At 51.5% G+C, this 13429-nt stretch overlaps 2 protein-coding genes and 1 long non-coding RNA gene across 4 annotated transcripts; 1 reads left to right on the forward strand and 2 right to left on the reverse strand.

Annotated features, from left to right (window-relative positions):
• Window positions 1-2435: 2435 nt before the first annotated feature.
• atpsckmt (fATP synthase c subunit lysine N-methyltransferase) lies at window positions 2436-4656 on the forward strand (the record flags this gene model as incomplete). Its single annotated transcript, XM_057057087.1, has 4 exons — window positions 2436-2693; window positions 3476-3613; window positions 3864-3914; window positions 4012-4656. Coding segments are annotated over 4 exons (1092 nt in total), but the record flags the coding sequence as incomplete, so codon positions are not given.
• Window positions 2800-3358, reverse strand: LOC130539109 (uncharacterized). 2 transcript variants are annotated; one of them, XR_008954027.1, is made up of 3 exons: window positions 3172-3358; window positions 2968-3052; window positions 2800-2917 (listed from the first exon to the last, which is right to left on the reverse strand). It is a non-coding gene; the product is annotated as an uncharacterized LOC130539109 (long non-coding RNA). The 2 variants fall into 2 exon arrangements; XR_008954028.1 differs by having other exon boundaries at window positions 2801-2900.
• A 5117-nt stretch (window positions 4657-9773) lies between the features above and the next one.
• Window positions 9774-13392, reverse strand: ankrd33bb (ankyrin repeat domain 33Bb). The gene is made up of 5 exons (XM_057056765.1): window positions 12072-13392; window positions 11083-11212; window positions 10872-11012; window positions 10629-10792; window positions 9774-10566 (listed from the first exon to the last, which is right to left on the reverse strand). The coding sequence occupies exons 1-5, from the start codon at window positions 12495-12497 to the stop codon at window positions 9910-9912; spliced, it is 1518 nt and encodes a 505-aa protein (XP_056912745.1). The 5' UTR covers window positions 12498-13392; the 3' UTR covers window positions 9774-9909.
• Between the last annotated feature and the right edge of the window lie 37 nt (window positions 13393-13429).

Below are 13429 nucleotides of genomic sequence, written 5' to 3' on the forward strand. Positions count from 1 at the left end.
GGCGCACTATTGCCAGTATTATTACCATAATATTGTTGTTATTACCATTATTATGGCGCACTATTGCCAGTATTATTACTATCATTATTGTTGTTATTACCATTATTATGGTGCACTATTGCCAGTATTATTACTATATTATGTTGTTATTACCATTATTATGGCGCACTATTGCCAGTATTATTACCATAATATTGTTGTTATTACCATTATTATGGCGCACTATTGCCAGTATTATTACCATATTATTGTTGTTATTACCATTATTATGGCGCACTATTGCCAGTATTATTACCATAATATTGTTGTTATTACTAGTATAATGGCGCACTATTGCCACTATTATTACCATAATATTGTTGTCATTACCATTATTATGGCACACTATTGCCAGTATTATTACTATTATTATTGTTGTTATTACTAGTATAATGGCGCACTATTGCCACTATTATTACCATAATATTGTTGTTATTATCAGTATAATGGTGCACTATTGCCAGTATTATTACCATAATATTGTTGTTATTACCATTATTATAGCACACTATTGCCAGTATTATTACTATCATTATTGTTGTTATTACTATGGGGTCACAGCAGGGGGCTGGAGCCCATCTTAGCTGAATATGGGTGAAGGCAGGTCCACCCCCTGAATGCATCGCCAGTTCATGGCAGGGCCGAATGGTCGGGGGTTCGGCTCCCTGCTCAAGGGTACCTGGGCAGCACGTCCTGGCACCTCAACCAGTGACCTGAAGACCTTCCGTGTTCCGCTTGACCCAATAACCCTCTGGTTCTCAGCCCTGCAGACCAGATTATTTATTCATTTGTGTCAGTTGTTAGAGTTTGATGTATTAGATCAGGGGTGTCCAAACTTTTTGCAAAGAGGGCCAGATTTGACAAGGTGAAGATGCCCGGGGGCCAGTAGATCCTTCTGATGTTTTTTTAACCAGAAAGGTTACATGCAAATGTACACTATTATAAAGCAATTTTCATTGTCACAATTCTCTTTATTTTTCAAATGGCAGTGTAACCAAATATAAGCCACTCAGGCAGACGTGAACAACTCTAAAAACACAATTCTGCCTTTAATTCATATCTGGGGAGTCAGATAACATTGAACACTGAACTGTATGGAATACCTTAAATTTCCATGAGTTTGATAAATGTAATGCAAAGTTGTCTGTTATCATTCAAGTTTAAAACAAGTAAATTTTGCTCTTGTCTTTTACAAGATCTACAAGAAAGGAGGAATTACATTTTTGTGATTTATTTATTCTGTTAGTGCCAGCGGGCCATAAATAATACATTGTAAGACTGAAGTTGCGGGCCGTATGAAATCTTACCGCGGGCCATGATTGGCCCCCGGGCCGGACTTTGGACATGCCTGTATTAGATGTTATTTAAGTGGAAATTACAGGAAAATAAACGCGACTCTTGAAGGAACTTAATGGTGTTAATGTATGCAAATGTTAGCTATTTAAACCTGTGCAATAAAATAAAGGCAAACGTGCACGGACAGAAGCCACGAGGAGATATACAGACGCATCACAGAACTCACACAATAAGATGGGAGTCGGTCTGTTTGTACCAGTTTGGGGTTTTAATGGGCAAAAAAAAAGTGGGAGGTCGGGGGAACGAGGCGTGCAGGGAGAGACAGGAGGGAGGAGGTGGTGATCACACAACTAAGATGTGGACACACAGGATTAAATAACACATTGCACAAAATAAGGGAACACAGCAGGGGTGGATGTGGCTGTTGTGGTGAGGAAGAGTCAGTGGAGCAGGTCTTAGTACACTGTAGAAAAGAGGAACTACAAAGAAGGCGAATGATCCAGGAGCTTAGTAAACAAGAGGTCCGACTGGATGTGAGGGATATTCTACGGAGCGCATCAGAGAGTTAGGGAAAATTAGAATTGTACTAAAGCTTATGAGAGGAACTAAGTTGATAGAGAGAATATAGGGTTCGTGGGTCTTTTTAAAAATAATAAAACAGGTATCTTGCTCAGATATACGTTCATCCTCGGCGGCCACCAGTTGGTGGCGCTAATGCACCCGAACATTGCGAACCGCCATCAAACAAGAAGAAGACGAAGAAGAAGAAGACGACGCGATAGACCGGAACCTTTGACAGAGTGTTGTTGTTTCCTTGCGGACATTGAAACAGTGTTACACGGAAAGTCTTGACGCGTTCAGGAGGACATTAATGAATTCTGTTGGATATTTTCGATTTAGCTGTTAATTTACCGACAGGATGGACTCAGTTGAAGTCAGTCGACGAGAATAAGCTAGTAGCTGGCGAAGCTAACCTTCAGCTGAGGCCGGTACCCGCAGATCTCGGTGTCACACACGCGCCTGTCAATCACGCACGTCGGCTTCCGCTCTCCTCAGACCTGATTAGTTCCATGCTAAACTAACCTAATGTCGCCAAATGAACATCTGGTGGCTTCAGCGCCCGAAAGCGGGGCGAGGGCGCCAGGAGCCGCAGTGGCGTCGGTGTGGCGGTGACGGCGGTGCTGGGGGGCGCGCTGGTCGCGCTGTACGCGCTGGCTGCTCCGTTCGTGACCCCCGCACTCAGGAAAGTCTGCCTCCCCTTTGTCCCCGCGACCACCTCTCAGGTGGAGAACGTTCTCAGGGTCCTAAAGGCTCGGTCTGGGACCCTGGTGGACATCGGGAGCGGAGACGGAAGAATAGTAAGTGGCCTGAGGGCCTTGGATCCTTTTATTGAGGACATTCAAGTATGACGTCTTCATAGACCAGGGACCATCATAGACCGGGGACCTTCATAGATGAGGGGTCCTCATAGACCGGGGACCTTCATAGACCGGGGACCTTCATAGACCAGAGACCTTCATAGACGAGGAATCCTCATAGACCGGGGACCTTCATAGTCCAGGGACCTTCATAGACCGGGGACCTTCATAGACCAGGACCTTCATAGACGAGGAATCCTCATAGAGCAGGGACCTTCATAGACGAGGAATCCTCATAGAGCAGGGACCTTCATAGACCGGGGACCTTCATAGACGAGGAATCCTCATAGACCGGGGACCTTCATAGACCAGGGACCCTCATAGAGCAGGTACCTTCATAGACCAGGGACCCTCATAGAGCAGGGACCTTCATAGACGAGGAATCCTCATAGACCAGGGACCATTATAGACCAGGGACCTTCATAGACGATGATGATGATGATGATGCTAAGCCATCCATTGTCTTTGCCTCTGACAGATTAGCCGCCTTCCTCTCATTTTATTGTCAACAGAACCCTGGCGAAAAGCTCCTCCCACTTTAGCAGCGTTGCTGCAGACTCGGCGTTGAACCAGCAGCTCTCTGGCTGTTGGCTCATGTCCCCGTGTAGACGTTGTCCTTGTGTCCTGGTCCTGTCTATCCTGGTCCTGTTGCCTGTATGTGGAGTGGTGACCTTTGTGTCCTCACACGACCTTGACTGATGTCTCTCGATCGCCCCCCCCAGGTGATGGCGGCGGCCCGCCGTGGCTTCCAGGCGTCGGGTTTGGAGCTGAACCCCTGGCTGGTGTGGTTCTCCCGCTACAGGGCCTGGAGAGCCGGGCTGCACCGCTCCACCTCCTTCTACATCTGCGATCTGTGGAAGGTCGTTCACGGCCGCCGAGGCCACAGAAACTAGAATTGTGTTGTGATTGAGATGCGTTTGATGTTGAGCCGGCAGGACGCCTCGTTAGGGAGGGTCATCGATACGGCACAGTAGTTCTGAAGAACTTTAGCGGGCCTCCCTCCAGCAGGGGCTCCAGCACATGTTTATGAAATAAGCGTTGAGGGGTCGGTGGTTTAAGGTTCCAGCTGCAGAGTGGACACACATTAAAATGTCTTCTACCTTTTCTTAGGCCAGTTTTCACCAGTACGCTAATGTGGTGGTTTTTGGAGTCCCTCAGATGGTGAGTGAGCGTGTGGTCCAACAGGAACATCCAAAAAGATCCTCATGTCTGGTCCCTGGGCACCTTCAACCCACCTCTGTACATCCTCCCGTTTCAGATGGAACAGCTGGAGCAGAAACTGGCCAGCGAGCTCCCGAACACGGCCAAGGTGGTGGCCTGCCGCTTCCCCTTCCCCAACTGGGTCCCTGAACGCACCGCGGGGGAGGGACTGGACACGGTGTGGCTGTACGATGCCACGACCGTCAGGGGGGCGGGACGAGAAGGACGAGAGGGACAAACAGGACGAGAGGGACAAACGGGACGGGAAGGACGAGAGGGACAAACGGGACGAGAGGGACAAACGGGACGGGAAGGACGAGAGGGACAAACGGGACGAGAGGGACAAACGGGACGAGAGGGACAAACGGGACGGGAAGGACGAGAGGACAAACGGGACGAGAGGGACAAACGGGACGGGAAGGACGAGAGGGACAAACAGGACGAGAGGGACAAACGGGACGAGAGGGACAAACGGGACGGGAAGGACGAGAGGGACAAACGGGACGAGAGGGACAAACGGGACGAGAAGGACGAGAGGGACAAACGGGACGAGAGGGACAAACGGGACGGGAAGGACGAGAGGGACAAACAGGACGAGAGGGACGAGAGGGACAAACGGGACGGGAAGGACGAGAGGGACAAACAGGACGAGAGGGACAAACGGACGAGAGGGACAAACGGGACGAAGCCCAGAGACACATGAGGCTCGGCAATAAAGGCTAACCTACAGATCTGTGTGTGCACGTGTTATTACACTCCTACACACTGTACATGTGTTATTACACTCCTACATGTGTTATTACACTCCTACACACTGTACATGTGTCATTACTCTCTCTCTATATATCATCATACCTCCACACCAAGACATACATGTGTGCGTGTGTGTTCTTCACTGATGAGGAGTTATTGGTGCACAATGGCTGTACAATGGCTGTCCTCCACGCGGGCACCTGGGCCCGCCTGGGCCACTCGGGCACCTGGGCCACGCGGGCACCTGGGCCGCCGGGTCCGCGCGGGCACCTGGGCCACGCGGGCACCTGGGCCCGCCGGGTCCACGCGGGCACCTGGGCCACACGGGCACCTGGGCCACGCGGGCACCTGGGCCCGCCGGGTCCGTGCGGGCACTTTTAATGCAGCAGGAAGTGAACGGTCACCCCCCCAATGTGAGCGTCCTCGCTCTGACACCAGGGCAGGACGCAGAGGTGCAGAAGCCTGTGGGTCATCAGAGACTGAGCTGCAGCTCAGGTCAGAGGAGCTTTAATCCGTCTATTTGCAGGCGTCTCTGGCTGGTTCTGCTCCCACAAAGCCGTTGCTTTAGGGTCAGGAACTATTTCTCACTGCGTACTCAGGAACCCTCTGAGGCATTTGGCCCTCACCTGTGTACCAGCTGCCACCTGTCCTCCTGCCTGTCTCTGTCCATCCTTTATTTGTCACGTGCACACGTCCTCCCTCTGCATCTCCTGTCGGGAGTTTGTGTGCAGCCAAAGCTCAGCGTCCTCGTCGGGTCACATGACTCACACAGCTCGTTCTCATTGGCTGAACAGAACACCACCATCTCATCTCTGTTTGACGGCATTTACTGAAGAAACATTCCATTCTCACAAGAAAGAAACATCTTAATCAGAACACATTTGTGATCCCAAACTGGTTCTGACTGGTTTCCTGTATTCAGGTCGTTGGACTTGATCCACGGCTCCTTGATGGCGGCTGGTTTTATTTTCACCATCTTCTTGTCGCTGCATCAGTCGTATCCGTGTTCCAAAATCCGTCCTCAGGATTCCTCCCAAACATCAGTTTGAGTTTAGAAACCCTCCCCCATCCACCTGCGGAGGTGGAGCTCACCTTCATCTGTTTCACCTGTGTCACCTTCATCTGTTTCACCTGTTTCACCTTCATCTGTTTCACCTGTGTCACCTTCATCTGTTCCACCTGTGTCACCTTCATCAGTTCCACCTGTTTCACCTTCATCAGTTCCACCAGTTCCACCTGTGTCACCTTCATCCGTTTCACCTGTGTCACCTTCATCTGTTCCACCTGTGTCACCTTCATCCGTTTCACCTGTTTCACCTTCATCAGTTCCACCAGTTCCACCTGTTTCACCTTCATCAGTTCCACCAGTTCCACCTGTGTCACCTTCATCCGTTTCACCTGTTTCACACCTTCATCCGTTTCACCTGTGTCACCTTCATCTGTTCCACCTGTGTCACCTTCATCCGTTTCACCTGTTTCACCTTCATCAGTTCCACCAGTTCCACCTGTTTCACCTTCATCAGTTCCACCAGTTCCACCTGTGTCACCTTCATCCGTTTCACCTGTTTCACCTTCATCCGTTTCACCTGTTTCACCTTCATCAGTTTCACCTGTTTCACCTTCATCAGTTTCACCTTCATCATTTCCACCTTTTCACCTGTTTCAACTTCACCTTCATCAGTTTCACCTGTTTCACCTTCATCAGTTCCACCAGTTCCACCTGTGTCACCTTCATCCGTTCCACCTGTGTCACCTTCATCCTCCGTTTCACCTGTTCACACCTTCATCAGTTCCACCAGTTCCACCTGTTTCACCTTCATCCGTTCCACCTGTGTCACCTTCATCCGTTTCACCTGTTTCACCTTCATCAGTTTCACCTTCATCATTTCCACCTGTTTCACCTGTTTCACCTTCATCAGTTTCACCTGTTTCACCTTCATCATTTCCACCAGTTTCACCTGTGTCACCTTCATCAGTTCCACCTGTTTCACCTTCATCCGTTTCACCTGTTTCACCTTCATCAGTTTCACCTGTGTCACCTTCATCCGTTTCACCTGTTTCACCTTCATCAGTTTCACCTGTTTCACCTTCATCAGTTTCACCTTCATCATTTCCACCTGTTTCACCTGTTTCACCTTCATCAGTTTCACCTGTTTCACCTTCATCAGTTTCACCTGTTTCACCTTCATCAGTTTCACCTTCATCATTTCCACCTGTTTCAACTGTGTCACCTTCATCAGTTCCACCTGTTTCACCTTCATCCGTTTCACCTGTTTCACCACCTTCATCAGTTTCACCTGTTTCACCTTCATCAGTTTCACCTTCATCAGTTCCACCTGTTTCACCTTCATCCGTTTCACCTGTTTCACCTTCATCAGTTTCACCAGTTTCACCTGTGTCACCATCCGTTTCACCTGTTTCACCTTCATCCGTTTCACCTGTTTCACCTTCATCATTTCCACCACTTCTTTCACCTGTTTCACCTCCATCAGTTCCACCTGTTTCAACTGTGTCACCTTCATCAGTTCCACCTGTGTCACCTTCTTCCGTTTCACCTGTTTCACCTTCATCCGTTTCACCTGTTTTACCTTCATCATTTCACCAGTTTCACCTGTGTCACCTTCATCATTTCTACCACTTTCACCTGTGTAACCTTCATCATTTCCACCTGTTTCACCATCAGTTTCACCTGTTTCACCTGCATCATTTCCACCACTTTCACCTGTTTCACCTTCATCAGTTCCACCTGTTTCACCATCAGTTTTACCTGTGTCACCTTCATCATTTCCACCTGTTTCACCTGTGTCACCTTCATCCGTTTCACCTGTTTCACCTCAGAATCAGAATCAGAAGAAGGTTTATTGCCATTGTTCATGTAATACACAGTATTACACAAACTAGGAATTTGTCGTGGTGTGCCGCTGCGACATTCAACATAACATTAGACATCAACACCACACTAAGAATAAGATAAATAAAATAAAATAAGACTTATATACAGTATTTACATAAATAGTGAGTGTGAGAAATAGTGCAGGTCCATGAGGAGTAGTGTATTGTTCGTGAGTCCGACTGGCTGCTGTACATGGTGCTTCAGTGATGAGTCACTTGGTGTTCAGCAGCCTGATGGCAGAGGGGAAGAAGCTGTTAGTGTAGCGGGAGGTTCTGGTCCGAATGGACCGTAGTCTCCTGCCTGAGGGGAGGGGGGAAAACAGTCCGTGACCAGGGTGGGAAGGGTCGGCCGTGATCCGACCTGCACACCTCCGGTCCTGGAGATATACAGGTCCTGGATGGATGGAAGCCTGCAGCCCATCACCTTCTCAGCCTCAGTCTGTCCCTGACGGTGGCACCAGCAAACCACACGGTGATGGAGGAGGTGAGGATGGACTCCATGATGGCCGTATAAAACTGCGCCAACATCCTGGGAGGCAGTTTGAGCTTCCTCAGCTTCCGTAGGAAGAACATCCTTTGCTGGGCCTTCTTGATGAGGGAGCTGATGGTTGGCTCCCACTTAAGGTCCCGGGTGATGGAGGTGCCCAGGAAGCGGAAGGAGTCCGTGATGGTGATGGGGGAGTCCATGAGGGCAAGGGGGGGCAAAGGGGCTGTGACTTTCCTGAAGTCCACAATCATCTCCACTGTCTTCTGAGCCTTCAGCTGCAGGTTGTTGTGTCCGCACCAGGACACCAGTCGAGCCACCTCCCTCCTGTAGGCAGTCTCGTCGCCATTGGAGATGAGCCCGATGAGGGTGGTGTCCTCCACAAACCTGATCAGCTTGACAGACTGGTGGCTTGAGGTGCAGCAGTTTGTGTACAGGGAGAAGAGCAGGGGGGAAAGTACAGAGCCCTGGGGTGATCCAGTGCTGATGGTGACGGAGTCGGAGACAGTCTTCCCCAGCCGCACATACTGCCTCCGATCCGTCAGGAAGTGAGTGATCCACCTGCAGAGGGAGGCAGGCACACTAAGCTGGGACAGCTTGTCCTGTAGCAGAGCGGGGCGGATGGGGTTGAACGCAGAGCTGAAGTCCACGAACAGGACCATCATCCTTCAAACCTTCATCCATTTCACCTGTGTCACCATCAGTTCCACCTGTGTCACCTTCATCATTTCCACCTGTTCCACCTGTGTCACCATCAGTTCCACCTGTAGCCCCTCTTCCTGCCCTCCCAGAATCTTCTTGCTCATGTCTTCCTCCCCAGCACTGATGCTGCTTTTGTCCCTTCCTGTCTTGGACTTCTCTCCTCTGTTGCTGTCCTGGTAACCATGACGACCTTCTGTCCCCATTCAAGAGTTTTTGCCCTGGAACTGATCCCAGCACACCTGTGTCATCCCATCCCTTTGTAACAATTTTCCCAGGAGACCTGGAGGTGTTTGTCCGTCCCCACAGTCTCCAGCAGGAGGCCTCGCTCCGAACACCTGAGACATCCCGTCGGTCCCCCCAGGAGCCTGCAGATGCTGCTCCACCTTCCACGGAATTCTGGGCCGGCCTTCCTTCCTTCCTTCCTTCCTTCCTTCCTTCCTTCCTTCCTTCCTTCCTTCCTTCCTTCTGTGAGTTCTGGATTCCTGAAATCCTCTGGCTCTGGTCCTGTTGCTGGGTCATCAGCAAGGCTGAGGTTGTTTTCTTTTCCAGCTTCTGCCGGTGTTCCGGAGAGGAATTCTGCTCCTGGGATTCCTGTCCCCTCTGTGCCTTCAGTCTCTGGGTGCTGTTGGAACGGAGCTCAGGAACCTGGAATGGTCTCGGCTGGTCAGCAGGATCATGCTCCGGTGGACAGGGAAGGCTGACCAATCCTATCCTGATCCCTCCCATCCCGATCCCATCATTGCTTCACTTCCATTGGTTTTTAATCTCCAATGGTTCCAATGTGAGTTTTACCCTCACAGGTCCTGAGCAACTGTCTCCCTTTTAAACGAGTTAGTTAATTAGTTAATTACCACGTGTCTGTGCTGCGTCCCAGCCGTGACCGAAGCTCCGCCCACTGGACAGACGCTGGACCGGGAGCGGAGGCAACATTTTTATGCATAAACCTTTATGTTCGGGGTCAAACTTGTTCCACAACCAACCAATCAGAGTGCAGCTGAGCAGCTCCCATAAGCCCGTTTATTTCCACTCATTTCACATCACTAACGATGCGATTGTGAACCGAAGGAAGGCAACACGATAACACAACTGTCACATTCCCAGACCCAACCCCTCCGGCCGGATCGGTCACCTCCTCTTGGCCAGGGGCAGCAGTCTTTTCCTGTCCTCCTCCTGCCTCCTCTCCATTCTCTTCATCTTGTAGTTCCATTTGGGGACCTGGAGCTGGTTGAGATTCTTGCTCCGTCGGACCTTTTCTGGGACGTATGTTGGTGCTGGTGCTCTGCAGAGTCGGACTTTAGGCGCCACCAGGCCTGGACGCACGCTGCTCCTGCGCAGCATGGTCAGGGGCAGTAAGCTGGCTCGCCTCACGGCCCCGCTGGACGCCATGGCGACGCTGCGCAGCAGCTGAGGTTGGAGACTGGCCCGCCGGTCCTGTGCCTTGGGAACGAGGAGGACCCGAGAGTTCTGGAAGAATCTCTTGTAGTTGTTGAGTCTCTCGGGGCCCATCTGCTTGAGCTCAGCGATGCGTCGCCTCCTCAGGATCTCCTGCACAGCAGGGCGGCGCTTCCCGATGCAGGGCGGGCTGCCCGGACAGACCGTGTGGCACGCCGTCGCTATGAAGGGGCTGGAGAGGCCCGTGGTCACCCGCACCATGTGGTCCAGCACGCCTTCGTCCACAGGGTTGACTTTGTTGTTCATGTAGAAGGTGTAAGGACAACAGGTGAAGAGGCTGAGGAGACGTCTCCAGCAGGACTTGGGCCCCCGGGCCTGGGCCACCAGCTCCTGTACAAGGGCGACGGTTACTGTGGGAAGGACAGAAGCACAGCATGACCTCATCCCATTACCTCCAGCATGGGCCACTCCATGGAGAAGGAGTCGCAGAACTGCTCGGCACACGGCCTGGAGATGAGGTGGAGCATCACGTTGGCGGTGTCATAGCGCCCCGTGAACAGAGCCCACTCCCTGGGGGTCATGCTGCGGCCGTTGTCCCGGGCTTGGATATTCCCTCCTGGGGGAATAAAACGGGGGTGAGGAAGGAGCCCAGAGAGCGTTCCGGGTGTGTAGTACGACGCCACCTGGTGGTTTACCTGCTAGCATGAGCGCTCGGACGCACTCGGCACGGCCCTGCACGGCCGCCTTCATCAGCGCCGTGAACCCGTGACAGTTCCTCCTCTCCACGTCCAGGCCGGGGAAGTAGTTGAGCAGATAGCTGGAGATGAGGATGTGACCTGTGGGCCACAGACAGACAAGGTCGCAGCGCACGTGTGTGCACGTCTTCAACATCTGCTGTGTGTTCACCTGCTTGTGCCGCGGTCATGAGAGCCGTGTTGCCCTCGTTGTCCTGCCAGTTCACATCCAGGTACGGACACTGGGAAAGGGCGATGACCACATCCACGTAACCATGGTAACACGCCACAATCAGGCCCGTCTGGAAGACAAGAGCAAACCATGTGCTTTCGGGAGGTTTGTGTCAATGTGAGTCTGGAACCCAATTCAGCGGTTCAGTTTAGGTTAAACCGCTCCAGCTGGTCAACAGTGCCAACAGGGTCCAGGGAGATGGGGCGCTCACGTCTCGGGGGGCCGTCCTGTCCAGCTGTGGTGGTGGACTCTGACCGTTATGGGTCAAGGAGCTGCACCATGTCCGCTGGCGTCATGTGCCGATCTGTCACTCCCTGACCTGCTTAAATCTAATGTTGATGACATTGAAACAGTTTCTTCTTCCAGCCTAACCAGCCTCTGGGATGGTCTGAGACCAGTGGGCCACTGGTTCCAACCACAGATCTGCAGCGTTCTGGATCTCATCAGCATCAGATCACTGAGCACAATGAGGACTCTTCTGTTTTACTAGCTCTAGAGTGGTCCCACATCCTAGAGCGGTCCCACATCCTAGAGCGGTCCCACATCCTAGAGCGGTCCCACATCCTAGAGCGGGCCCACATCCTAGAGCGGTCCCACATCCTAGAGCGGGCCCACATCCCAGACTCTCTTGGCCCAGGATTCCCTGTGAAAACAAGCCTAGAAAATTTACTAAAAGCCTGATTTAGAGTCACTCACCATTTCAAGATGGAGTCATTTCACGTTTTATTCCCATCTGCGATGCTAGAGGACAAAACTGGACTTCATAACTGATGGAAATCTGTGCTAAAACCCGGGAGGAACCGACGTCCTGGATCCGCGCTGACCTGCTGACTTACCTCCGCGTGTCAAGGTCAGATTTTGAAGCTAAGGTGCAGAACGTGTGATGGCCAAACGTACAGGAAGAGCAGCTATACATTAAAACCACCTACTCGTCGGTTCCTGTCGGTCTCCCTGACCTCCTCCTCCGTCACTCCTTGCCTGATCATGATCTTGACAATGACGGCGTTGTTGTTGCAGCAGGCCTTGAAGAAGGAGATGGGCTCAGGGCTGTCGGGACCCCCGAGCAGGGCCACGTCCGAGTGGTCGGGGGGGTAGAAGGAGTCATCCGAGGCAATGCTGCCTGTGTCTGTGTCATCCAGCAGAGCCTCAAAATCCAGCTCCTCAAACTCCTGATAGATATCATCTTCATCCTCCCAGTACCTCCGCGTGCACGTGTGTTCCATGTTCTCCTCATCACCGTCCTCAGATAGGTCACACTCTTCTCCATCTTCGTTTGTGATGGACATGATGGGTGCATCCATACCGCATCTGGGAACGCCATGCTCTTCAAACCCTTCTTCTGTTATTGACACCATTTACACCTCATCCACCTTCACACACGTTTCCGAAACAGGCGGATCTTCAGGAGACCCTACAGCTCATTGTCCTTGGACAGGAAGTGCCGTCATACTCTGGAGAAGATTGAGTTCCTCAGTTATGCTTTTCCATCAGCTATGGTGAGATGAAGCTGAAGGTCACCAGAGGTCCCCCAGAGCACGTTTGTGCTTGCCTGCTTCCAATAGATCCACTTGATTCCACAGACAGCAGGATTCCATCGAACACAAAATCACAGTTGAACATTTGATCGGCAGCATAATCCGAGGTCTTCTCACCTGCCGGAGGCAGTGGAGTCCCAGTGGAAAGCACCTTTAGCATAGCTTCTCAACCCTGACCAAGCAGTTGCCAGGAGATGGAAGCACCCGTGTTCCTCATGCACTGGGAACGCTGCTAACGTTCCTGAAGATGGTCGTCTTCATCAGAAAATAGCCAGCAAGTCCTGAGCAGCTAATCCTGCTTCGCTGTGGAGAAACACTGGACTGTTGATAACCAGCAATGAGATGAGACGTCCACTCCACCCAAAGCTCAATAATCCCTTTAGTCAATCTGGCCGGCTCTAGCTGTTCCCCTCCCCCACAAACCAAGAGTTCCAGGGTTCTGGTCGGCCTGAGGACCAGGTCACACTGAGAGGTGGACGGAGGACAGGACTCAACATTAGCTCGTTCTTTCTGCTTTGACACTTATGTCGGTTTTCATAACGAGGGTCATTAGAACAAGCGGCCGGTCCAGCCGTGAAGCTCCGTCTAAATCTGCACGTAATGCTGCTCAGCACCGCGGCTTTATTTGGATAGAAGGTTCAGAGCTCCGGCTTTGGGACACAAAAGCCCCCTGGTTGACCATCATCTACCTTTGCTCAGTATTAAAGCATGAAGCGTTCATTGGCCAGTCCGGTGAAATGAGGCTACGACCT

Source organism: Takifugu flavidus, chromosome 15 (genome assembly GCF_003711565.1).
Source record: "Takifugu flavidus isolate HTHZ2018 chromosome 15, ASM371156v2, whole genome shotgun sequence".
NCBI classification, from domain to species: Eukaryota; Metazoa; Chordata; class Actinopteri; order Tetraodontiformes; family Tetraodontidae; genus Takifugu; species Takifugu flavidus.